Here is a 27,181-nt window from a genome sequence, read left to right as displayed (position 1 = left end):
TCCCTCCCTCCCTCCCTCCCTTCCTTTTTCTTTTCTTTTCTTTTCTTTTCTTTTCTTTTCTTTTCTTTTCTTTTCCTTTCTTTCTCCCTCCCTCTTTCTCTTCTTTCTTTCTTTCTTTCGTTTATTTATTTATTTTGAGAGAGAGAGAGCACAAGGCAAGGTAGAGCAGAGAGAGAGAGAGAGAGAGAGAGAGAGAATCCCAAATAGGCTCTGTGCTGTCAGCACAGAGCCGATGACGCAGGGCTCAATCTCACTAACCATGAGATCGTGACCTGAGCCAAAATCATGAGTCAGATGCTTAACTGAATGAGCCCCCCAGGAGTCCCGCATTTCTGACGCATACATGCAGATGCATGTGTACTGCTTTAAAAATATAACTGGTAATTAATTTGTATTTGTTAGTACTACTTAGGAAATTCCTGGGGTAACTGCCAGGAGGTTAAGTTTTTGAATCCAGTTTTTTAGAGTAAATGTAAAAAGTAAAACTTCAATAAAATTAGAAAGATGAGAATTCTCTTTTAGAGAGCCAAATCACTAAACTTGATGGCTTTATTTTCTTTTTAATGAAAAGAAATTTAAAAGACTAATTTTCTGAGGAAAGCTAATAGAATTTTAGGTTGCTTACAGAATTTTGTTAATTCCATTGAAAAATCTTCATTTATAACTATGGATTCGTGGGGATATTTTTGTAGTAAAAATTTTACATGGCTTTTTGCTTGGACATGATGTTTTAAATGTTTATGTTATAGAAAATTTCAAGTATATATAAATGTGCAGATGGTAGTATAATGAATCATTCTGTACTCATCATCCAGCTTCAACACTTACGATAATATTTTGTGTCTAGAACAGTATTATCTTTGAGTTAACGCTGGTCTGCTTAATTCTCTGAGATTTAACTTAGGGTTTCTGTGCTTTAAACAGAAGAAGAATTAATTTCATTCTTTGGTTGTATTCACAGAATGAGCATAAGGATTACTTTGTATGTGGTGTCAAGTTGCCCAATTCTGAGGACTTCCAAGGTATTTTATTTCTTTTTACATCTAAAGAGTTGGTGTATATGATATATGGGTAGGTTGCAGAGGAAAAAATAGAGATATCTTGAAGAGTTGGTTGCCTCGCAGAGGGTTTTTGGACCTTCTGTCCCTTCCCAAATGAAAGAGTCAGATTCTCTGATGGGAGATTTAAGAGGATATTTAGTTCTAATCATGGGGAAAAAATTATTGAGTTGTATATTTGAAATTTAAAAGAAAATAGTTTTTATGTGGACTTTAAGAAAATCAGACAATGGCATTCTTAAGAATACTAATAATCTCCCTATCCTTTTGGTTTGACTTTCATGAAAGATTTGTATGTGGTTGGGAGCAGAAGCACAACCAACATTAATCTGTTCTGTTGTTATTTAGAAAATCATATGTCTGGTAACATGAAACGTCTTTGAAAATTTAATTTTGTGACATTCCTACTACCACAGGCTCAACTTTTGTTACACTGTCATTTCTGTCCTCTTTGAACTAAGAAAAAGTTACATTAGAGATATTATAGACTGTGACTTATAGTAATTGCTATATTTTAAAGTTCCTAATCTCTTTACCAGTAGGCCAAAGGAAAGAACTTCCTTTATTTGACATTTTGGTAAAGAGATTTTTTTTTTTTTTATTGTTAGCAAAGTGGGTTCTTTTCCCCTAGCCTATGCAGTGCTTTGAGGCTTATTAAATAGCTTTATAGATTATTCCCAAAGGTAGCATATTATGTATGTGGGAAGAAGTTATTCAAGAAGACGGCATTACAGGTTTTGTTTGGGACCTTCCTCCATTTCCCGATAAAGAAATTGTTGTTATTTATGGTCCTTTAACATTTAAGACTGATTTATTACCTACTTTGGCCTTTATAGCAACCCTTACAGCAAGTAGTTGGGACATAATATGAGTGATAAAATAGGAATGGGAAAACCTGTATTAAGTCCTGTTTCCCCTTCTAGAAACCATGTAATTTGGAGCAAGCCATCTAAACTCAACTCAAAAGTTGATTTCCTAATCGATATTATGAACATACTGATTCATGTCCTTACCTGGTTTGCATTAATGTTGAGAAGATTAGATCTGTAAAAGCATTACATTTGCCTTATCTTTAATCCTCACAAAACAAAGGAAACCTATAAAGAAAGTGGTATAATCTCATATTACATAGCATGTAAATGAGCTGTTTAGTTAGTGACTTGCTCAAGACCACAAAACTAGGTAACGATCTATCCCGGATTTGTCTGGTTTCCATTGTAAAATGTTCCTTCTAATCTCCATAAGTCATGGAGATGTGTTTTGGTGTTGATTTTAGGCAAGTTATGGTGTCCTGAAGGCCATAACACATCTTTTTCCTCATTCGTTCATTCGTTCAACAAACCTATTGAGTACCTTGAGCCTTGTGCCAGGTTCCGGGGATATAAAGCAACGATCAATTGGAAAAAGTACTAATTGAGCACACCTATATGCCAGGCACTGTGCTGGATTTTGAGGATATAATGATAGAAGAAACAAATATGTTCTCTCCTTTCATGGAGTGTACAATCTTTTGAGGGAGACAACCAATAAGAAAATAAGTATTTAACAAGTATTTAATAAAGGAATATGTTATTATAGACAGTAGGAGAACCTACTTTAGAGAAAGCAGTTAGAGAAGGCCTCTCTGAGAAGAAACATTGGACAGGAAATTTGAAGGCTGAAAGGATCCAACTCTGCTACATCTGGGGGAAGAGCTTTCCTCGAAGAGGGGGCGGCAAGTACAAAGTTCACGATGGAGCAATGAACTTGATATATCTGGAAAAAAAAATTGAGGATAGGGGGTATGGGAGAAAAGACCTGTATTTTGGGCAAATCATATAATCCCTCAGCTTAATTTCTTCACCTATAAAATGGGTAATATCTACATTCTCATTTATTGTGATGACTGAATGAGATAATAATACTAGAAAGAGCTTTGCATATAAGGTACTCATGTAAATGTAATGGGAATTGGTTGTGAGAGAGAGAGGAGGGAAAGGGAGGAAAGTAGGAGAGAAAGAAGGAAAGACCAAAAAGACCAGACCTGTGTGACTGGAGAGTAGCGAGCAGGAGGAAGGTAGGAGGAGGTCAGCCAAGGCCTAGAGGCCACCGTAGGGCATTTGTGTTATTCTCAGTGGAGTGGGAAAACCCTGCAGGGCTTTAAGAGAGGGATGACATGAGCTGATGATATAATCAATCTTCGATTCTATTTTTGTGTTCTATAAAGTGTTCTGCTTCCTAGTTTTTCACAGCTTTTGCCAGCTCTGTCTTCTTAGTATGTCCAACAAGCTGAATCTATTTTTCCCACCCTTTAAATAATTCGTTTAGCTTTTTAGTGCAGTTTGCTGAAAATGAAATGGGAGATAAAATGAAACAAATGTGTAATTTTTCACTCTAAGGCCCTGTTCGCTCCCTGTGATGCCTCACAATCAGAAATTTTAAGAAGCACATATGTTAGTGTTGGACTTTAAAATCTTATGTTAGCATTCTGCAAGGCACTTCCATATTCTCAATTCACTGAATGTCTTGTGTTGTGTCACCTGCTGGGCCAGGTGCTGAGAGTGTGCAAAGATGAGTAGGACATTGATCCTACCTCAGTGGGCTTTCGGTCCAGGTGAGGCCATTAAACTTGTAATCAGAGCCATCAAGACATATTTATTGATTTCATACCCTGTGTCAGGCACTTTGAAGTTTATAGTAGGTACCCAAGATTCAAAGAAGTGGAAATACTCAGTACCGTCAGGAGGGGATCGTGAAAACCTTTACAGGGAAGATGGTGCCTGAGGTGTCTTAAAAGATGAAATAGTATTCCCCTGGTGAGAGAAGGGTAGGAGGACATTTTAGATTGGGAGAGTAGAGAAATATGGTAACATGGAACATCATGCGTGGTGCTTCTTGTTTATTTAATTTTCACAACTGTGAGAATGAATTCCTTCTGTGAAGGAAAGAATTACACTCATTTTTTTTTTTTTTTTTTTTAAGACAAGAAAATTGAGGCTCAGAGAGATTAGTTAATTTTTCCAAAGACTCATACTAGCCAGTAGCAGAGCTAAAGTCATTCCTGGTCAGTCTGGTTTTAAGGTCCGTATTATTCCTGTCATGATGCCGTTTTTGTCCTTGTTTTGAATAATAACCTCTTCCAAACTTCTGACAACTTTTTAGTGTTCTGTAACAGCTGCATTCTTGGTCATTCTCTCGTAAGGAACTCCAAACTGGTTATTCTGTGATATTTGTGAGAGACTTTGCTGGGATAGACTTTACAATGCCTGGGTCGACACTGTTTGGGAAACTCTACTGTAGTGGCCCAAACTTTATTGTTCTTTTCTAAATGGGTAAGTTACTGTTAGAGTATGCCAAAGAAGCCTGGACACCATGGGAGAAAGTTGTCTGGTGAAGGGTATTCATTTGAGTTCCATTGACTGAGACATTTCTCGTAAAAAAAAAAAAAAAAAAAAAAAAAAAAAAAAAATTGTTTGTGTGTGTTTTTAAGTAATCCATAACACGAGAGCCTTTTGTGGTAATGAGACCCAGATTTCCTTCTGTGTCTGTATTCCTTTATGCAGGCATGATTTCTTGGAAAGGAGAGACCATATGTCAAACAGTGTCTCATTGAGAACATGGAATGATTCCATAGATGCTGTGGCAGTGATTAGAGTCTTAAATATTTTGTCCTGTCTGGATCAGTGAGTGCTTGGTTCCTTACCAAATCAGCTGCCTCAGTGATTGGGAAGGCAGGATGGTAAGAGCTTTTAGATCACTTATTTGTACTTGGATGCATTTGAATATTAATAGTTTGTCCAACATATAAGTCAAAGGGGCATTTGAATCAACTTATAATATTGTCATGGCCATTGTGGGTTGATGGTATTTATTATCATAAAAATGACACAAAAACTGCTGCTCTGAATAACTACTCACGTTTGAAAAACAAATCAGAAATTATTATTATGAGGAAACTGCAGGTTTTTGTTTTGGTTTTAAGCCCCTGAAAGCATTGTTTAAATTAAGCTCTTTTTCACACACCTGAGTCCTACAGTTTATTCCTGTTCTCTCTGAACCCTTCCACTCCCCCTCCAACTCCTTCTCCCCAGCAAGCCTATCATCTGTAACCTTCCTAACCCCGAGAGCGGCATAAGGAACGCAAACCTCTGCTCTGCATTAGGTGTTAGGGACGTCATTAATGCTTACTGGAAAAGCACACCCCCGAGAGCCAGGTTTTGGCTTTGGCAGGTAAAACGTCTTTTAGATCTTGGAATGCTGGAAACCTTAAACCTTTTGGTTTTTTAGCTAAAGTGATTGGCAACAGAAAGTGACATCTGAGGTTCGTGGCCAGCAATAGCCATAATTAACCACATGAGCTCACATTTTCCCACTGGAGGTTCAGTGGTCTTGGGGTGATGAAAGTGACTTCCCTACCAGGAGGTGGTTTTCCTTTTGAGGGTATTGGAATACCCTTGGGCCCTGTAATGCCTCACCCGTGGTCCTTTTAAAATGCTTTTTAATATAAAGCTTCAATATTGGAAATCCAACACCGTGGCATTTAACAGTGAGGCTATGACTGAGCACTGTGGCCTGGAATGGAAACAACCTAGGGTTTTTAATAGGCGGAGCGGGGAGTCTTGTGGTGGAAACAATGGTGAGTGTGAATAACCAGAATCAAAGCCGATTTCCAATTTTAGCGAGTTTTCGGCTTTTGCTGTTTCTTTTTGGATTTTGATTTGCATGCGTAGGCTTCTCATAGAGATGCCTTTTTATCTTTAAATTTAAGCAAAATTGTTTTGGTCATTGAAAAGAGGTGCTGTTAGAAGACTAGTTTTTGTTCTTTTAATAGATACGTGGATGTGGTCTCAAAATTTACAAATGCAATTCCTTAGTATTATTAGCCTTTCAGTAATATGGAAAAATGTAGATGCTTGTGTGTTTAGCATTGGATAGGTTTTTTTTAAGCATTCATAGTTTGCATTTGACCTGTTTGGAAGGCTGGTTAAGAGGCCTGCTGCTGCTTTCTAGAAGTTTGCAAATTCTTTTCTGTCTGGCCTCATAGGAAGGGAAAAGCTTAGTGTAAAGCACATATAAAAAAGTCCAAACTTAGTGTAGTATTATACTTCATTACTGTAAGTTGTCTGCTTCCTCTTCTCTCACTTCAGAAGAAAGTTCTTAAAGACCAAGTCCTTTTACTGATAGAAATATTTTAAATTCGATAGGCCCTACCCTTTACAGAAAGCGGAGGCACAGGATTCAGTGACTTCTCATAGACTTCAGTATCCTAGCTGTGACTCCAGGGATAGATATTTTAAGGGCAGGGGGGGTATATACAGTTCACCCTCTTATTTTATCACTCATGGATTTTACCTGTAGGACTCTGATCAAGTCACTTATACAGTCTGAATTACATTTTTTTCTCATCTCTAAATTGCTGGCATCAGAGTCAGTGATTTGAGATTCCTCCTAGCTCTAACATTATATGATGATTAAATTATAATGTGGTGAATTTACAATGTAGTCTAATGTAATTTTAGTCTCTAAGGTACTGTGGTATCCAGATTTCAACATAAGTGTTATGGGACTCAAGGTACTTGCATGGGACTGGGGCAAGAGGACATGGTCTCTAAGAACAGTTAGGATTCTAGTCAGTTAGGGCATGACTGAGTAGTCAGTTGAAATGAATGCTGGTTCATTTTCTTCAGCAGTTTGATTTGAGAGAACATCAAATTTTAGTTGAGAAGCCCATTCTCAGTCAAACACTTGACAAGTCACAGAGAACTCGGTGTCCTTTGCCCTTATGAGAGAAGTGTGAAGAAAGTAAGGTGATACAAGTGTGTCATATGCTTGGTACATTCTAGTGCCCAAGTTAAATTGTTATGTGTTGCACAGTAAACTTCTGAGACAGTATGGTGGAGTGCTTAAAGACAGAGGCACTGGTATCAGGCCAGCCCATAAGGTGTTACTGTGTTACTTCAGACAGGTTCCATAACTTCTTTGACCCTTAGGTTCTTCATCTGTGAAACGAACGAAATAGCATATAAAAAGGTACCCAGTTTCATAATTGTTGATGAATTAATGACTATCATAAGTAAAAGTACTATAGTCAGTTCCTTGCAGAAGAAAGTATACAGTGAATGTTACCTGTTTTTGTAGTATACTCAAAGAGAAACCAAGAATCCGCTGTGGTAGTCAGTGGTGGAGAATGAAATGATGAATAGGTGACTATAGTGGCATTCCTACAACAAGAAGGTAGTACTTGGATAACTAAATATAAAAAGAACGTGAAAAAATACCACTAATAGTTGAAGTTAAAGATACCTTTAGAAATCAAGCCAAGGTCATCTCAATTATTTCAGCCTTTTCTCTAGCTAGAGATATTCTAGATTGTGTGTTTAAGCCTTTTAGAGGTGTGTGTGTGTGTGTGTGTGTGTGTGTGTGTGTGTGTGAGAACTTTTAAAAGTATTTTGGGAAGACTATATACCAAACAGTTAACTTTTTTGTTCCTTCTGGGGCAAACTTGAAACGTTTTCCTTTATTACTCTCTTCTGAGTACCTGGTGATTATTATCCTCGGTAGCTAGTAGCAGAAGTCTAGATGGTGAGTTAAAAATGTTGGGGCACCTGGGTGGCTCAGTCGGTTGAGTGTCCGACTTTGGCGCGGGCCATGATCTCATCATTTGTGAGTTCGAGTCTCAGGTTGGGCTCTGTACTGACAACTCAGAGCCTGGAGCCTGCTTCAGATTCTGTGTCTCCTTCTCTCTCTGCTCCTTCCTTGCTCGTGCGCTGTCTCTCTCTGTCTCTCAAAAATAAAGAAATGTTAAAAAAATGTAATTCTTTGTGACTTCTTTTTTTTTTTAAGTTTATTTTCTTTTGAGAGAGAGAGCATGCGCATACGGGGGGAGGTGGGGGCGGCGGGGGAAGGCAGAGAGAGAATCCCAAGCAGGCTCTGCACCATTAGTGCAGAGCCCTATGCAGGACTCAAACTCACAAACCATGAGATCATGCCCTGAGTCGAAAACAAGAATCAGACACTTAACTGACTGGGCCCCCCAGGCGCCCCTATCTGTGACTTCTTAAAAGATAGATGCTTATGTTTGACCGTTGGGTACATACATTTTTGCCCCAACAGTTGCTTCTACCTAAATTGAATCAATAAGATATAAACTGTGGTTTTTGGACTTTTACTTTCCTTTTTAAAATATTTTTCCTCACTATCCTGTTTCTAACTTCACAGTCTTATTTATGCAACACTGTCTCGTAGATAGTGAGAAAATACCCCGTAAGGATGCATTGTGCCATTTCACGTCACCTTAGACTTCATAATTTGTACAATAGTACAGCAGTAGAACTATATTGCTTATAAAGTTGTTAATGAATAAAATGTATAATGCTCATGTAGTGTAATATGATTGAACCTCTGAAACTAATTTTCACATTATAACAGACCAGGTATCATTTCTGTCTTTAAAAATGCCAGGAAAGTAATGGATATTAGAGTGTATTAAGAACTCTTAAGATAAACATGAAATGTCAATCTCATCACATTAATATTGGGCGGTAGTTTTAAATACAGTAAGTGAAATTTCAAGTCTTGTTAATATGTTTAGATTTATTTAAAAATCCTATAATTTAGATGTGATTAATATTTTATTTGCTAGTTATTTCTTATGAAATCTCTTGAAATTGATTATGATCTATTATATACATTTATAAGGTAAATAGTTATTTTCTTTTCCTCTGCTTTTGAATTTACAGCAAAAGACGATGGAAGCATTGCTGTTGCCCTTGGTTACACTGCACATTTGGTCTCCATGATTTCCTTTTTCCTACAAGTGCCCCTGAGATATCCTATAATTCATAAGGGATCTAGATCAACAATCAAAGATAATATCAATGACAAACTGACTGAAAAGGAGAGAGAGTAAGTATCTTTTTTTTATATACTTTTAATATAAGCCAGTTTGAAACATGGAATATATTAAAAATATAAAATGTGACCTAGATTGTGATTTTTTTATATATCCTTTGTGAAGTGCTTCATTTTAAAAAAAAAATATATTTTTTATGTTTTATTTTTTTATATTTGAGAGAGAGACAGACAGACGGAGCACAAGCAGGGGAGGGGCAGAGAGATGGAGAAAGAATCTGAAGTAGGCTCTAGGCTCTGAGCTGTCAGCACAGAGCCCGCTGTGGGGCTCGAACTCATGAGCAGTGAGATCGTGACCTGAGCCAAAGTCAGACGCTTAACCGACTGAGCCACCCAGGCGCCCCAGTGCTTCATTTCTTTTAAATAGAATGTGGTTATTCATTTAGATTATAATAAATCCTACACTTCTTAAAATTGCTAATGATAGCAAGATTGACTCATTTAATTTGCTTTTGTGAGAACAAGTGTTATATACTCTGCATATTCTCGTGTAGAACCTAGTGCTTGCTAGTCAACAAGTGAAATGATTAAAGATTTGTCAGACAAGCAAGAAAAGCATAAAAGATTCAGCAGCAGGTTGTACATGTCTGAAAAGTAGATTAGTGAACTGGAAGATAGGTTAGTAGAAAATACCCTGACCAAAGCACAAATAAAAAAAAAAAGATGGATTATATAGAAAAGTGCTAGACTGACATAGGACCCAATAAAAAGATACATATAATACATATACATACAATACATATAATACATATAGTTGGGGTCACAGAGGGGGAAAAGAAAGCATAGAGGGTAATAAATGTAATATTTAAGAGTTAATGACAGAATTTCTCAAACTTGACGAAATGTATCAAGCTACAAATTCTAGAAGCATTAACTGCAACTCGTAAGTACAAAGCAAACATACTTAGGGAAATTATATTAAAACAACTGAAAACCAAAGACAAAGTGAAAATACTGAAAGTAGTTAGTAAAAAAAAAGACAACTTAGCATCAAAAGAGCAACAGTAAGACTGAAAGCTAATTTCTCAGTAGAATCTTTAGGAACCAGAAAAGTGATGCAAGGACATTTTAAAAGTACTGTAAAACAGGAGCGCTTGGGTGGCTCAGTTGGTTAAGCACCTGACCTCGGCTCAGGTCATGATCTCATTGCTTGAGGGCCCTGCTTTGGGCTCTGTGCTGATACCTCAGAGCCTGGAGCCTGCTTCAAATTCTGTATCTCCCTCTCTCTGTCCTTTCCCTGCTGATGCTTTGTCTCTCTCTCTCACTCTCAAAAATAAATAAACATTAAAAAAATTTTTTTTTAATTTTTTAAGTACTATAAAACAATACTGCCAGCTTAGAATTCTATACTAGGTGAATATTTCCTTCAAAAATGAAGGCAAAATAAAAGATGTTTCAGACCATCAAAATTGAGAAAGTGCATCCCAGCAGACTGTGCTAAGGGAAATGCAGGTGCTAAAGTCAGAATAAAAGTAAACATAGCACAGAAACATGGAAATATGGAAAAGAACAAAGACAACAGAAAGGGTAAGTGTGAGTACATCTAAATTAATTTTGACTACAAAACAAATAGTAGTTGTTATGCCCAGAATTCGTGATCCCCAAAGGCCACTAGGGAGCCGAGTCCGATGCAAAAGCAAAAGAGCCTTTATTCGAGCTAGCTCGAGCTCCGTCCCCTACCTGCACCGACGCAGCGGTGAGATACTGGGGAGAGAGCGAGTTTCAAAAGGACAAAGGTTTTATTGGGGCCTAGGGGCAGTTGGTGAGGTAATGGCCGTGGCCTCAGCTGATTGGCTGGGGAAGAGTCCTGTTAGGCAGGTTGGGGGGGGGGGGGGTTACTCAAGGGGAGGAGGTGTGGTCAAGGTGAAGGACACAGAACAAGATGGAGTCGGCCAGCGTAGGCCCACCCTTTCAGTAGTGTCATAAAATATGAAATACATACATATAAAATATATGTGAAATTATGCATGTTGGAAAGTAGAAATGGAGTTAAAGTTTTCTAAGATTTTAAAGGAGGGTAAAGATCCTACTTTATAGAGGACTAATCAAGGATCATGTCATAATCTCATAACCACTAAAAGAATTGTTATGTGTAGGCAAAAAATTAATAGAGGATACAAATAGAAAATGTTTTAAATACAGTACTTGATTAATCCAAAAAAGGGAAGAAAAGAAAAGAAAATGAACATTGAACAAGTGGAACAAACAGAAGACAAATAGTAAATTTGTTCTTATGAACCCAGACTTAAATTCTGCAGTTGCAGTAAATTTTAAATGTTATTAATGTACTACTTAAAAATAAAGATTGTCAGGCCGATTGAAAAAACTACACTTACCCTGCTTGCAAGAGATACCTCAAATATAAGGACACAGAAATAATGAAGATAGAAGAGTGAATAAAGACATATTATACAAATACTATCCATATGAGAGCTAACTACACTAATATAAGACAAAATGAAGTTTAAGGCAATTTAAATAAGTGAGATATTTTATTTTAATGCTGTCAGTTATACACAGACACACACACATGCGCGCGCGCGCGCACACACACACACACACACACACACACACACACATCCATCCCTAGAAACATGACTTCAAACATATAGACAGAAATTCACAGAATTTCAAGGAAATCCACAATTATAACAGAAGACTTTATATTTCTTTTTATTAATTATTATAGGAAGCAGATAAAATAGTCAGAATCTAAAAGACTTGAAGAGTGCAATAAACTAGACCTTAGTTATGGCTGAAGAATACTGTACCAACAGCTGTAGGATACATTCTTTTTTAGGTATACATGAAACATTTACCGAAATTGATTATGCTGGGCCTCAACAAATTTCGAGAGATTTAAATAATTTACGGTATATTTACTGACCACAGTGGAATTTACTAGAAATCAATAATAAAATCCCTAAATGTGTGGGTGTTATACTTCTGGGCGCCTGGATGGCTCAGTCGGTTGAACGTCCAACTTTGGCTCAGGTCATGATCTCGCGGTTCGTGAGTTCGATGCCTGCGTCGGGCTCTGTGCTGATAGCTCAGAGCCTGGAGCCTGCTTTGGATTCTGTGTCTTCCTCTCTCTGCCCCTCCCCCACTTGTGCGCACTGGCGCATTCTCTCTCTCTCTCTCTCTCTCTCTCTCTCAAAAATAAACATTAAAAAAAATGTTTTAAAAAACAATGTAAAACCTATAGGTCAAAGAAGAAACTATAAAAGAAGTTTGAAATTATTTTTGAACTGAATGATAATAGAATGTAGCATATGAAAGCTTGTAAGGTGCAACTAAATCTGTGCCCAGAGGGAAATTCATTTCCTTAAATGCGTGTAGTAGAAAAAAAAAAAAAGATTTACAAATCAGTCATAAGTCTTCTAAGTCTCATGAAACCACTAGAGAAGGAAGAGTTCATTAAGATCTAAGAAAGTTGAAGGAAGGAAAGAATAAAAGAGCAGAAATTAAATGGACAACTGAACAATGGAGGAGAAAAGTACAGGCAAAAGTTTTAGCCCTGAGAACTTTTGAGAAACAACTGAGAAACGCATAAGCCCTTAGAACTAATTCAGAAAGAGGAGATGGCAAAACAACTAGTATAAGGGAAAAAAAGATGTCACTATAGATATACAGACATTAAAAAATAAGATGATCTTATGAACAACTTTTTGCTTATCAATTTGAAATTCAAATGCAAAAACACAACTTTCCAAAACTGATATATGAATGATTGGAGTTGAGAAAACAACTGCACTTGGCTAAAGGGAGGTGGATAATAGATGATTCTAGGTAAGTCATTCTCAACGCTGGCTGTGCATTATTGTCATCTGGGGAGCCTTTAAAAATGAGCTCCTGATCTCCAGATTTCTGACTTCTTCCCCAGAAATTCTGATTTAGTTAATAGGGCCCAAATATGAGGTATTTTTTTAAAGCTCCTGAAGTGATTTTAATGTGCAGTCAGGCTTGAGAACAACTGTTCTAGTTTGAGAGACTTTTGTGTTCATAGACATGAAGAAATGAAATACCCTCCACTGTATTTAGGAAACTGCAAGAGGAGAGGCAGAAAATGTAGGCACCAAATGGAAGAATTTAATATTACATCTGGTAAAACAATGACCCTCAGTTTCCAAGTAGAGGGCAGGGAACACTGTATAGTTTAAATCAGTGCCTTTTATTTTTAAAAAAATTTTAAATTTTTTTTATATTTACAGTGAGAGAGAGAGAGAGAGAGAAAGTACAAGTGGGGGAGAGGGGCAGAGGGAGAGAATCTTAAGCAGGCTCCACACACAGCACAGAGCCCGATGCGGGGTTTGATCCCACAACCCTGGGATCATGACCGGAGCAGAAATCAAGAGTCAGACATTCAAGTAATGGAGCCGCCCAGGCCCTTTACTTTTATTTTTAAATTATTTTTATTGAAGTATAACTAACATTACAGTGTTGTGTAAGTTTCACAATATACAATATAATGTACAATTGTACAATGTACAGTATAATGATTCAACAATTCTATACATTTCTCAGTGCTCAAGATAAGTATACTCTTAACCCCCTTTATCTATTTAGCCCGTCCTTCACCTCCCCTCTAGCAACAACCACCAGTTTGTTCTCTGTATTTAAGAGTCTGTGTTTTGTTTGTCTCTTTTTTTCTTTGTTAATTTGTTTCTTAAATTCCACATATGAGTGAAATCATATAGTATTTGTCTTTCTCTGACTGACTTATTTCACTTAGCACTGTATTCTATAGGCCCATCCATGTTGTTGCAGATGGCAAGATTTCATTTTTTTTTTTTTTTTGTAGCTGAGTAATATTCCATTGTACATATATATACCACATCTTCTTTATCCCTTCATCTACCAGTGGACACTTGGGTTGCTTCCAGAACTTGGCTGCTGTTGTAAATAATGCTGCAGTAAACACAGATGTGCATATATCTTTCAAATTAATGTTTTTGGTTTCTTTGGGTAAACATCCAGTGGTGGAATTACTGGATCATATGATATTTCGATTTTTAATTGTTTTGAGGAACCTCCATACTGTTTTCCATAGTGGCTTTACCAATTTGCATTCCCACCAACAGTGCATGAGGGTTCCTCTTGCTCCATATCCCCACTAACACTTATTTCTTATGTTTTTGATCTTACCCATTCTGACAGGTGTAAGGTGATACCTCTTTGTGGTTTTAGTTTGCATTTCTGTGATTATTAGTGATGTGGAGCATCTTTTCATGTGTCTCTTGGCCATCTGTGTGTCTTCTTTGGAAGAATGTCTGTTCAGATCTTCTGCCCATTTTTAACTGGATTATTTCTGGGTTTTGCTGTTGAGTTGTAGAAGTTCTTTACTTATTTTAGATAGTAAACCCTTACCAGATATGTTATTTGCAAATATCTTCTCCCATTCTGTAGAATGCCTTTTTGTTTTGTTGACGGTTTACTTCCAGGTTTTGTTGATGGTTTACTTTTTATTTTGGTGTAGTCCCAGTAGTTTAAGTTTGCTTTTGTTTCCCTTGCTTGGGAGACATATCTCAAAAAAATGTTCCTATGGCTGATATCAAAGAAATTGATTGATTACGGCTAATATCCTATATTTATAACAGTTTAGTTTGAATTGATACCAGCTTAACTTTAATAGCATGCAAAAACTCTGCTCCTCTATACCTCTGTCCTCCCACCTTTATGTTGTTATTGTCACAAATTACATCTTTCTACATTGTGTGTCCATAATACTGTCTTTTTTATTTACCTATGCAGTTATCTTTACTAGTGTTCTTTATTTCTTTGTACAGCTTTGCGTTTGTCTGATGTCTTTTCTTTTCAACACGAAGGCCTTAGCCTTTGCTTCTTGCTTGCAGTGAGCCTAATGATCAGCCAGAGCTAAAAGCCTGGAGTCTTCTCAGGTCTTTTCTGAGTGTGCATCCTATTCTGGGCATGTACATATCTTCTGTCTTCCCCAGTATATATGGGCTCTTTTGAAAACGCTGATTTCTTGCAGAAACTCTCACCAGCTTTACCTCCCAGGCTTAGACAGTCTGTTGCGTGTCTCAGCCCTAATCTTTTGCACAAGGAGGCTGTGGGATTTGTTTGCCTGACATCTTGAACAATGCCCCCTGCGTTTCACCTCTGAGTGAGCAGTTCTGACTAGGCAAAACCAAGGCAAGTGCCTTACATTAGCTCTTCAAGTAGCCCCCAGACAAGATAGGACAGACAAACATAAATTATTTTAGAATAAAATCTGGTTGGCTCCCTCATGCACTGGGGATCAAGGTCCCACACTAGCAGGCTGCTGTTTTCACCACTGCTCAGTTGGGGAGGGAGTTAGGAACAGTATAAGTAGAAATTCCGTGAAGCTTTTCTCTTGATTTTGATTTTCCTTTTCCTTGATTCGTCGTTCAGCCTGTTGTTTTACACTCTTGACTTTTTCCAGAGTTTTAGTAAAGTTGATTCTAACAGCTTTTGCTTTAAAAAAAAAAAAAATTCTCTGGAGGGACAAGACCTTAGATCTATCTCCTCCTCCATTTTTATTGACATCATTCCATTTGTTTAATGGTGAAACACATTACTAATAAGCAATAAAGAGACCCATGATTTTAATTAAGCATGAACATGTAAGATCACCTTGTAGTTTTGAGAATGATCACCCCTCCCAACCTTCCCTAGGTCCCATATTAAACAAATTAAATATCTCTAGGTTTTTACCAAATTTGTATATGGTGATCCGACTGAAAATATTGGTTATGTAGAAAAAGCACTTGGGGAGCTTGAAGGAAGGCTGTCCTTCTAAATAATACACTTTCTCCAGATCAGCTGCACACTTTAATTTGTGAAGAAGCAGCTTAACATGTGGGCAACTCCATGTAGTATGCCCCAGTGTGAGAAGCAGCAATGGTTTGTTTATCCTAATTTATTTTCCTAAGTAATTTGGGAAGGTGAGCTAGATTTAGGTGATTGTGTTACCCATTTCTTTGGAAGCCACAAGAACCACAGGAATTGCATTGTGTTTTACCTCTGTCTTCCCCCTTTACAGAAACATATATTGTATTTTACTGATTCTATTTTTTTTTAATTTTTTTTTTTAACGTTTATTTATTTTTGAGACAGAGAGAGAGCATGAACGGGGGAGGGTCAGAGAGACAGGGAGACACAGAATCTGAAACAGGCTCCAGGCTCTGAGCAGTCAGCACAGAGCCCGACGCGGGGCTCGAACTCACGGACCGCGAGATCATGACCTGAGCCGAAGTTGGATGCTCAACCGACTGAGCCACCCAGGCGCCCCATACTGTTTCTAATATAAATATTTTTGACATTTTGATATTGCTAAAAATGAGGTGTATCTTACAATCAATGGCATGCCATATTATGATTGAGAACATTTACCTTGCTGTCTCAGATTTTATAAACTATCAAATATTTTAGGTGACTTTAATGAGCTTTAGTAAAACTTCATATCCTTTTTGGAACAACATAGATATACAAATAAACATAATAAATAAAAGTAAATTAACTGATTGTGCTTGTTAATTGGATCAACTTCTCAGTTATTCCTAGCCTGGATCACTGAAGAGCAGATTGGCCTGGGTTTCTTTTCTCCTGAGTGTGTCAATGTTGATGTAAACCTTCCCAGGTTATTAGGTGGAATCAGGGCTTCGGGGGAGATGGAAAATAGGAATTGAACGGCTCATTGGACATATTATACTTGTAATCGGCCTAGGAATCCTCAGCCTCTCTGCCCTGATTACCTGCCTTATCTGCTTATTGGCAGGTGAGATAGTGGAGTTCAGAGTCCTATTTAGCCAGTTTTGCTGGGCGGGTGGGGGAAAACTAGTTCTTTCCTTTGTCTGGTCTGTTTGAAACACAGGTTTGGACTGATGCCTTGCCTAAGCTATTATTGTGCACCTGCATGCACACTATAAAGGGAAACTCTGAAATCTTTGCTGCATTCATTTTGAGACTCAGACCACAAAACACGAAGGAATGTAACCAGAGTCCAGCCATAGTGTTCTTTTACCCTTTATTTCTTCTTTCACTGAAGACTGAAAAGTAGGTTTTAAAGTGGTTTTTGAAATGAAATGTGTTAGTCATTGTTATTTTGCTACTCAATTGTCTGCTAGATGATACATTCTAAATGGATTCCTTAAACAATCATTTGAGATAGGACATAGCTGGTCAGGGCATATGGCTTTTTCAAGCCCTCAAAAAATGTATTCAGGTTTTTGTTTTATTCTCAGAAGGAGTGGTATAATTGGCAGGCACTTTTGAAACTTCCTGACATGTCCACAACAAGGCTTTTATGAATCTCTAAAAGATAGATTAACTATTTTTCTGTAATGGAATTATTGGAACCTTAGAGGCATGTTAATGCTGCTTTTCCCATTTCCTTGATTATTTTGTTCTATGTTTATCCCTATGGAAGATCTTGGCTGAAACTCTAGGCATTGCGTTTTTTACCTGGCTGATTCTGATTTCTTTTAGAGACAGAAATTTTAGAGTGTAAAAAAATTGTGATGTGTCCAAAAACAGATAATATTGGGCCCAGATCCTAGTCATTGCATGTGGGTGGACCTGATGCTCATGAGAGAAGGAATGGTCTGTTTTAATGATGTAACACCTTTTCTGTGACTGAATGCATAGGGTAGTCATATATGTAAAGGAGCTGGCCAGACAGGTTCCAATCCTGTGACTAGAGTCTTTTATTTTTCTTACAGACACCTTGGCATGTCTAGATGTTTATAGAGCTCCCCCTTCATCATAACTAGATTGCATTTTGCCAGGAAGGAAGAGACAAAGGAATTTGCAGAGTGGCAGTGAACTGAGTGATTTCCTATCTCTATATTCTTTCAGCCTGCTTTTTGGCTCAACAACACTGACTTGCTGAATAAATGAATGAGAATTTTTCTAATGGTGTCCTTGAAGCAATTAGGATACCTTGAACATTGCTTGCAAAGAAGCAAATTCTCTATAGAAATAGTGACAGGCACCTGTGCTTTCATTGCTATAAAGCTTACATTGAAAACATCAATGTTTTCTGACCGCTGTACTTCTGACTCTTCATTTCTATTATTACCTGCTTCAGGCATACTTAACCACCTGCTGACACATCCTGTATTAAGAATTATAGACTCTTTCCTATAAAAATCCTCAGCTTCTGTTTGTTAATCAAGCTGTTTTAATGCAGAGAGTTCAGAAATGGTTGCTGTTTTCACTAAATTAGCATCTGTTTGCTTTCATAGCATCCAATTAAATCTGATGGCCTCCTTCCAGAAGGGGAGATTTTCACATCATGCTTAGGCTTCAGTGCTATGGCTTTAATTTTCAACTCTTCCACTGTTTATCCTATAAATTAGAACATTCTTTATAACCTTTCATCTTCATTTTATTATAGGTTGTTGCTCAGATGCTGGCATTTAGAGCACTCAGTACCCTAGACCTCAGACCTTTAAATTTCAACAGTGAGTGTGATGACTGGAGGCAGTGGGTGGACCAAATACTTTGGTATTTTTAAAAAATTTTTCCTTGCTGTGTAACTTAAAAGTATAATCAAACAAATAATTTTCAGGGCGACTAATATTACTGAAATGAATGAAATTATTTTTCCAGATTTTCCACTTGATTACAGGAATGTGACCAAGGATGAAAAATCTGTGTTCGTGTGAAAACTTGCCCAAATGTCTGTAGTCCAGCTCCAATATAACTACCTAAGGGAGCGCTATGGAACAGAAATGAAGATGGGAAAAAAACGTTTATGTCCATGCAGAATTATAGATTTGTTGTGCCTCAGAACCAGACAGACCAGAGTATTACTAAAGCATACAGTTTAACCCTTCACTTCACAAATGGAGCAACAGGTTGAGAGATGAAAAGTGGTCATATGACAAGCTGCCTAAGCATTCGCTTTGATATGGCCCACTGAGGACAGCAAGCCCAGAAGATGATACGGTGACTGTAAGCGTAGTACTTCTAAGCGAACATTTAGGAGATGGAAGAAGTGTGTCTATCAAAAAGGGACCGTACGTGAGACTGAAATAATCCTTCTCCTGATTTAAGGAAATCTCTCTGGTGAAAATGCCATGATGCGAATTCCTGTATGTTAAGTAGAGTCACTGTGTTAAGTTCTCATTGAAAATGCTAATTACTGGGGCGCCCGGGTGGCGCAGTCAGTTGAGGGTCCAACTTCAGCTCAGGTCGTGATCTTGCAGTTCACAAGTTGGAGCCCCACGTCGGGCTCTGTGCTGACAGCTCAGAGCCTGGAGCCTGCTTTGAATTCTGTGCCTCCCTCTCTCTGCTCCTCCCCCACTTGTGCTCTGTCTCTGTCTCTGTCTCTCTCTCTCTCTCTCAAAAATAAGTAAACGTTAAAAAAAAAGTTACTGAAGTCCATTTGTCAGTTGGTTCGCTTGACATTTGTTTTTCTCTAAAAGATACAATGCAAAATGCCTCTCCTTCCTTCTCTCTGCCTCGATTTAGTTAAAGTTGGTGACGTTTGTTTCAGTTTTTGTTTCTAATGATTAATCATTTATTCTAATGATTTTATTTCTAATGACTTATTTCTAATGATACAAAGGACTAATTGCAGTTACATGAGCTTCACCTGTTAGAGCTGAGCAACTGTGGAAACGTCCTCTCTGCGTCTTGGTTTGCTTGGTGTAATATCTGTGCCGCTCGGTTATTATGAGGGTTAGATGAAGCACAATGCTTGGCACGTAGAAGATGCTCAATAAAATCTTGCAACTACTATTTTGTATACATTGAGCCTTGAGACAGGAATTCCAGGCAGCCACGCAATTTTTTTTACTAAATGTAGATGCTGAAAGGAAAGGTAGGCCTGAGAAAAGGTTAAGGAAAATTAAAAATGCAACCCAGTAGCACAGTACTAGATTTTCTTTTATAATAACGCCACGAGGTACATCATCTTTCAGTCAACGGTGTCAATACAGAGGACTAACGAGGCGTCCCAGAGTGCAAGGGAAAAAACTTGAAGGTCTGAAGGCTTGTCTCTTTTAGTTCTATGTAGGGAGGTTAGTGCCTAATATCTATGACTCGATCAAGTGTCTTTATCTTAGAAGCTATCAGTTTAGTGAGTGCTGAAGCCCTTATTCTTAAAAGGGAAATACAGCATGTTCCAACAAATTAGTTTCCAGCCTGGCCTGCTGCTTTCTTGTTTGGTCTTATCCCAGCTCCCTCGTAATTCATAACCTATGCTTCAGTCAAACTGTCGGTTTCCAAATGTATGACATTATTTTTCACCTTGATAGTCTTTGCCTTTGCTGTTCTGCTTATCTGGAATGTCTGGAATTGTACATAAACCTTTCTCTTATTATCTAAAACTTTCTTTGTATACTCTTTCTTGATTCCCCACAGTTGGGTGTGCTCTCATAGCCTTCCTTAATCCCCTGGGCAGGTCTCTCTCAGTAGTATCTCAGAAGTGAAGTAAATTTATGTATACTCTTCTCATTTAACAAGAGCCCAGTGATACAAGTCGTGTGCCAGAGTCGTCCTGGTCTTACCTGAAATATTTTCAGTGTAGAAAGTGCATCTTACTTGGCATCAAACTTACTCCACTGCCTTGCAGAGAGCCTTGTATTGTGTAGACACTCTATAAATATTTCTTGAATTAGGAGAGCAAAAGGGATGTTCAGTTTTTGCAAACGCTATTAGGTAATCTGACACTCCACACCATAGGCCTCTAGTTTTAACTCTAGATGCTCTGGCCAGGACAATCATTATTTCATATGGTCCCTTAGGACCATGGCAAGCTATTAACTTCAGTGCCTGTTGTAACCCAAGGCACCGGCAGCAGTGCTGATGGGGTTGTGTTCAGGAGCGAGAGCAAAAAGCGTGTTTTAAAATGAGGAATCCCCATGGAAATTTAAGCAGGAGCGATCAACAAAATAAAAATGCAGAAGGTGGTTGCTGGGTGAGACAGGAAATGAACACCTTGTGAAGATTAGGCATTCCGCTGAGAGAAGGGAAATGTGGGAAATGAGTCTAAAGTAATTGTGCAGCTATTTCATTGCTGACACTTGGAAGCGTATTGTTGTGTGTGTTGTTTTTAATGAAGTGTGCTTTTATGGTGCTGATGTTATTATCTGGATGAGGAAGTCTTCTCTAGTATTATTGTCATCTCAGCTTTCTGCAACCAACTAAATTAAAATACAGTAATGTAACGGGACAGCGGGACAAAAAAGAAAACCAGATGACTCTGACATGTGACCCCAACTTGAACTTAGTGCTTTTCTCGTTTGCAGTGTGCTGAAATCAGAATAGAGGTTCAGTGTAATGCTTGGCGGAGTTGGTGGGGGTGGGTAATATATTTCGTGTAATAGAGGACTATGTCATAGTGTCATGGGGTGAAGATTGTTACATTATTAGAATATGAGAAATCAGTGTTCCTCAACAGAGCATCAGTGAGTCCTCCAGGTAGTTCATGGATTGGCTTTTTGGAGTCTATCAATATGTATCAGATGACAGCATAGGTGCTTTAGGTTCTGGTGTGAATTAATCATTTACTTGAATAAATAAGACTTTATTTTGTTGGTGTTACATTGAAAGTAGCACTGTTCTTTTCTTTAATTTTTATATGTTTGATTTTTTTGGTAGGCAAGTAATGAGGGATAACGATATCAAGCCAGACAGTTTGGAGTTGGTGATTTGTGGATGCTTTTCTTTTTCCGAAGAAATAAATAGGTGGGAAGAATAAGAAAATTATTTTTAGGCACATGTAAACTTATTTTAACTTCCCAAAACATCTCGTGGTAATAGTTCTTTGGACAATTTTCTAAGGATAACATTTATGTCCTGGATAATAGTATCATTAGAAAACAAATTTATGTCATTCTTTTAACCAGATAGTTCGGTTTGCTCCCATATTTTAATACCTTTCCCCTAGGATAACTTATAACTAATAAGATCACCAAACATAACTTCTGAATCAGATTAAATGATCAATTGGTTTTCATAGTATTTTTTTCTCTAATTCCTTGAAATGAAAAATTGATATGAGTTAATTCGTGTATAGTTAAATCACGAGAACTAAGTTATAAAAGGGTTACATTACAGCAAAGTCAAACCACATATTGAGGACTAGTACATATTGGGTACTGCTCAAGATGCTGGCATTAAGTAGGGGCGCCTGGATGGCTCAGTTGGTTAAGTGTCCAACTTCGGCTCAGGTCATGATCTTACAGTTCATGGGTTGAAGCCCTGCGTCGGGCTCTGTGCTGACAGCTCGGAGTCTGGAGCCTGCTTCAGATTCTGTCTGTCTGTCTGTCTGTCTGTCTCTCTCTCTCTCTGCCCTGCTCCCCTTGCACTCTGTCTCTGTTTCTCTCTCAAAAATAAATAAACATTATAAAAAAAAAAATGCTGGCATTAAGTAAAATCATTCAACTACGGAAGTGGCATCAGGGATGGACAGTGAGTGGGCACACGGTCATACATAGCATGGAAAGGGCCACGTTAGAGATTAGAATGGGGTTGAGTGGGGGGCAGCCAGCAAAGGCAAGCATGAGGAGGTGGCCCCTAGCTGTCTGAGCTTCTGTGTTTAGAAGAGAATTAAGAGATGTTCCAGCTAAGGCTAGATACAATAGGACACGTACACTGGCACATAAGAGGTATTGCTCCTTTCCACTGACCAGAGCTTCTGGCTCCTCACCTCGCCTTGTAAGGGACTGCACTTTAAGTTGCCCAGCAGTTTTCTTTTAGCAGAGATAAGAGAAGGAAAAGTTTGTATTTCGATCTTTAGTCTACATAAAAATACAAATTACTCTCAAAGTTGATTAGCTATAAGTCGTTAATATCAATATGTATGTATTCAGGTATTTAAAGGATAGCAATATATCTTTATAAAGTGTTTTGGATCACAGATTGGTTATAATAAGTATATGACTAATTTGACTTAAACATATAGTCATATATATATATATATATATATATATATCTAATAGGGGTAAGCCATATTGATATTTAAATAATAAAAATTGTGTGTTCTAAACTTAGGAAAGGAAAAACCGTAGCTTTCCCATTTCAGTCTTTTGAAAGAATTTCAGCATTAAACACACCTTGAACCAATATATTTCACCTCACCATCCGTAGCATAATCATCTGAAAATGAAGGCTTTAAAAATGGAAATGAATGGCTTTAAAGAAAATGTGAGGAATATGATAGAATTTATATAAAATTACCATTTCATATAATAGTCATTCAGTAAATATTTGTACACTGAATAAATGCACATAGTAGTCACAGCATTGATTTCTTTCCCATCTACCTGAACTTTTTAATCTTAAATTTCGTTCCAATAGAAATGAGAGATGAAAAGTTCTTAGCTTTCACTTTGGAAAGGATCTCTTAAATAAATCACAGAAACACACAGACCATATTATAAGAAATCCACAAATTTGTTTTTCATTAAAAAAAAACTTGTTTAAGGGGCGTGTGGGTGGCTCAGTTGGTTAAACTTCTGACCTGGTTTCAGCTCAGGTCATGATCTCATGGTTTTGTGAGTTCAAGCCCCGAGTCAGGCTCTGTGCTGGCAGCACGTAGCCTGCTTGGGATTCTCTCTCTCCCTCTCTCTGCCCCTTCCCAACTTGCGCTGTCTCTGTCTATCCCAAAATAAACAAACTTAAAAGAGAAAAAGCTTGTGGGGTTGGGGGCGGGGGGGGCTCCTGGGTGGCTCAGTTGGTTAAGTATCCGACTTCAGCTTAGGTCATGATATCAAGGTTTGCAAGTTTGAGCCTCATATCAGGCTCTCTGGTGTCAACACAGAGCCCGCTTTGAATCCTCTGTCTGCCTCTCCCCCACCTGTGCGCGGGCTCTCTTTCTCTCTCAAAAATAAATAAATATTTTTAAAAAACTTGCTTAAAACAAAAGAAAACATACACGATGATGAAAAGGCAAGCTACATATCAGATATTTTCTTTTAAAAAAAATTTTTTTTTATTATTTTTATTTATTTTTGAGAGAGAGAGACAGAGAATGAGTTGGAGAGGGGCAGAGAGAGAGAGGTAGACACAGAATCCGAAGCAAGCTCTAGGCTCTGAGCTGTCAGCGCAGAGCCCAACACGGGGCTCAAACTCTGGATCATGACCTGAGCCGGAGTCGGACACTTAACTGACCGAGCCACCCAGGTGCCCCAATCAGAAGATATTTTCTAGCACACAGATTAACCAGGGCTCAGTATCTAGAATATATAAGTAAAATCTTTATATTATCAATAAGAAAAGGAGCAGTCAATCCAACAGAAACACGGACATAGTATACATTACATGTTAGGTATAACGTGGTGTGTTACAGAAGAGCAAGCTCAAAATGTCTAATAATGTTAGAAAAAAATACTCAGCCTCAGGAAAATGCAAATTAATACCAGCAGAGAGACAAACGTGGAAAAAATAGAGTATCTCTTTTAGTAACTAATTTGGTGAGCATTTAGAGGACAAGGAGCTCTCATCCTTTGTGAGAATGTCAGTCCGTTTATCTCTTCCAAGGACAGTTTGACGGTACAGTTAAATCTGCACAGACCTTTCTCTACAGCCTCACTCCCGGTTATATCCTGGAGTCTTGAGCAGCTTTTGTATGTATGCGGTCTACAAAAGTCTATTGTTCGGCATTATATAGATTATGAAACAGATTATCTCTTGGCTACCTCTATTCTGTATCCAGATTATTCACAATTATATAGTTAGCATTTAAGTTTCTTAGAGTGCCTCTATCCTTTTATACTGTTCCTGTTTAGAATCTTCATTACTCTAAAACGTTCTTTACTTTTACAACTACTTCCTTTAACCCTAGAATACGGGTTTCTTCATTTACAGCTGCTTCTGTCTTTCTCACCATTAGCACAGGGTTGATGTGGGTGGTTACTTTTTCTCATAGTTCATATCATTTCCATATAACAGTTCTTGGTTGGTTTTAAATTTATAGCAGTAGTTCTCCTTATTTCCTTTAGAGCAAATATTGATGTTAATAATGCCTAGAATTTTGAGTCCTACTCATTTATATGATTGGAGACCTTTTTAAAAGACTTACAAAAGAATTAATTTTTCCCATGCTGCCTGTTAGTAACTCTCATTAATGTAAATGATGGCTCCCAGGTTCATGGTGTGGAGAGTCTAGTGATGAAATCCTAGAAGTGTTAACTGTAGTAAGTTACAGAAATTTACTGCACTAAGTTAATTAAACACACCAATAAGCAACTGGAGCATTTTATTATTTTAATTTGTATAAATATAAGGTTGGTAAGCTAATGAGAAGTGGTAGGTCTCTTGGAGTTTGATTGACACCTGTTCTAAAACTCTTTCAAATATGTAGATGACGAATGAATTTATTGAGACAACTTATGTTGTAAGATATTCCATACGGGAAATATTTATTTTTGAGTATGCAGTAGCATCATTTTGTCATTTCTGGCTTTTAAAAATTACTTACTAGAGGAAAAACTTTTTAGAAGCTTTCTCCTAATATTGAATTTGCCAAATATTATTCTGTGTGAGAGAGACAGTATTAATTATGGTCTCTGCATAAATCACAAAATGGGAGATTCACAAGTTGGTTGAAAAGCAGTTTGGTAAATAGCCTGCTGTTTTCCCTCAGAGATTTTTAGAGGAAATGATAGGTAGTATTCCATTCTAAGAGTATACAGTTTGTGCATTCTTAATTATAAGAAGTTCCCCTTCCCATTTTGGATCATTTTGGGGGGAGCCTACTTGTCTTTTTAGTATGTAATTTGGAATAAATACTTCACTCAATTTTGTATTACTAAGTGCAAATTCAAAATCAAGCCTCATGGTATCCGAATCGTAAATGCACAAATGAACCTGTTCACCTTTTCAGTCATTCATCAAATGTTTAGTAAGTATGTACTGTGTGGCAGGCATTGTTCTGGGTTTTTGGAAAGTAGTATGAGCAACATCAGCAATTAAGACATTTTTTCCTCTTTAAGATAAATGGTAAGTTTAAAATCAATACTGTAAATACTACTGAGTGTCTGCTGTCTGCTCTATGAATAGACTTTATGCTAGATGCCTTTACAGAACAGATACAGACCAAGGTTATTATTTAACTCAAAAAATAAAAATTACCTTGTTTCATGCTGTTTATTCAGTAACACATCTTTCTTTACCCGGTATGCCCTTATCTTGTGAACACATTGCGGGATTAATTAGGCATTCCCCTGGGAGAGCAAGAAAGACAATTAGATCTGAGCAGAGAAAGATATGGCTGGTTGATAGGTGGTTTGGGAACAGTGTCAACAGTCATTTTGTTGTTAAGAATAAAGGACTGGGGGTGCCTGGGGGGCTCAGTCAGTTAAGCATCCGACTCTTGATTTCGGCTCAGGTCATGAACTCTTGGTTTGAGTTCCAGCCCCGCATCAGGCTCTGCACTGATAGCGTGGAGGCTGCTTAGGATTCTCTCTCTCTCTCCCTCTCTCTCTGTTCATCTCTGGCTTGTGTTCTTTCTCTCTCTCGCTCTCTTTCTCTCTCTCAAAATAAATAAATAAACTAAAAAAAAAAAAAAAAGTAAAGGACTGATTATTAACTAGAAAGTACATTTTAAAGTTTTGGGACCAATTTAAAAGTTACTTTGCTCAGAGTATCTATTTAATTTCTTGGCTTTTCAAGTGAAAATAACATTATACTTCAATGATCCAGTGCTTATTCCCTGCAAAAATATACTAACATCAGGATCTATTTGTTTGACAAGATTAATTCAGAGGAACATTAAGTAGTGTTTATGAAATAGTATTTCATTACCAAGGCAGTGAAACAAAAGGTTACAAATATTAAATTAGAAATACCATGATTTAGGGGCCCCTGGGTGGCTCTGTCAGCTGAGCATACAACTAAGTGTGGAGCCTGCTTGAGACGATCTCCCTCTGGGGCACCTGGGTGGCTCAGTTGGTTGAGTGTCTGATGCTTGGTTTTGGCTCATGTCATGATCTCATGGTTTGTGAGATTGAGCCCTGCATCAGGCTCTGCGCTGCCAGAGCAGAGCCTGCTTGGGATTGACTCTCTCTCCTTCTCTCTCCATCTTTCTCTGCCCCTCCCCTGTATGTGCACAGGCATGCTTCCTCTCTCTCTCTCTCTCTCTCTCTCTCTCTCAATAATAAATTAATAACTAAGTAAATTTTAAAAAAAGGTTCTCTCCCTCTGCACCACTTGCATACTCTGTCTCTAAAAAATAGAAAGAAAGAAATACCATGATTTATTGTCATGAATTTCACACATGAGTGTGCCTGCCTGAGTGT

The 27,181-nt window shown here is 37.7% G+C and overlaps 1 protein-coding gene across 4 annotated transcripts in view; it reads left to right on the top strand.

Moving 5' to 3' along the window:
* UVRAG (UV radiation resistance associated) overlaps positions 1 to 27,181 on the top strand; it is a 297,841-nt gene that overhangs the window by 163,765 nt on the left and 106,895 nt on the right. For all 4 annotated transcript variants that reach the window (XM_045483965.1, XM_045483963.1, XM_045483962.1 and 1 more), the window contains exons 11-12: positions 962 to 1,022; positions 8,777 to 8,942. In XM_045483965.1, coding sequence (XP_045339921.1) covers positions 962 to 1,022; positions 8,777 to 8,942 — 227 coding nt within the window. The remainder of the gene's footprint in view (positions 1 to 961; positions 1,023 to 8,776; positions 8,943 to 27,181) is intronic.

This window comes from Leopardus geoffroyi, chromosome D1, assembly GCF_018350155.1.
Source record: "Leopardus geoffroyi isolate Oge1 chromosome D1, O.geoffroyi_Oge1_pat1.0, whole genome shotgun sequence".
NCBI lineage: Eukaryota > Metazoa > Chordata > Mammalia > Carnivora > Felidae > Leopardus > Leopardus geoffroyi.
The sequence above is the reverse complement of the archived record's forward strand: the minus strand, read 5'-3'. Positions and strand labels throughout refer to the sequence as shown.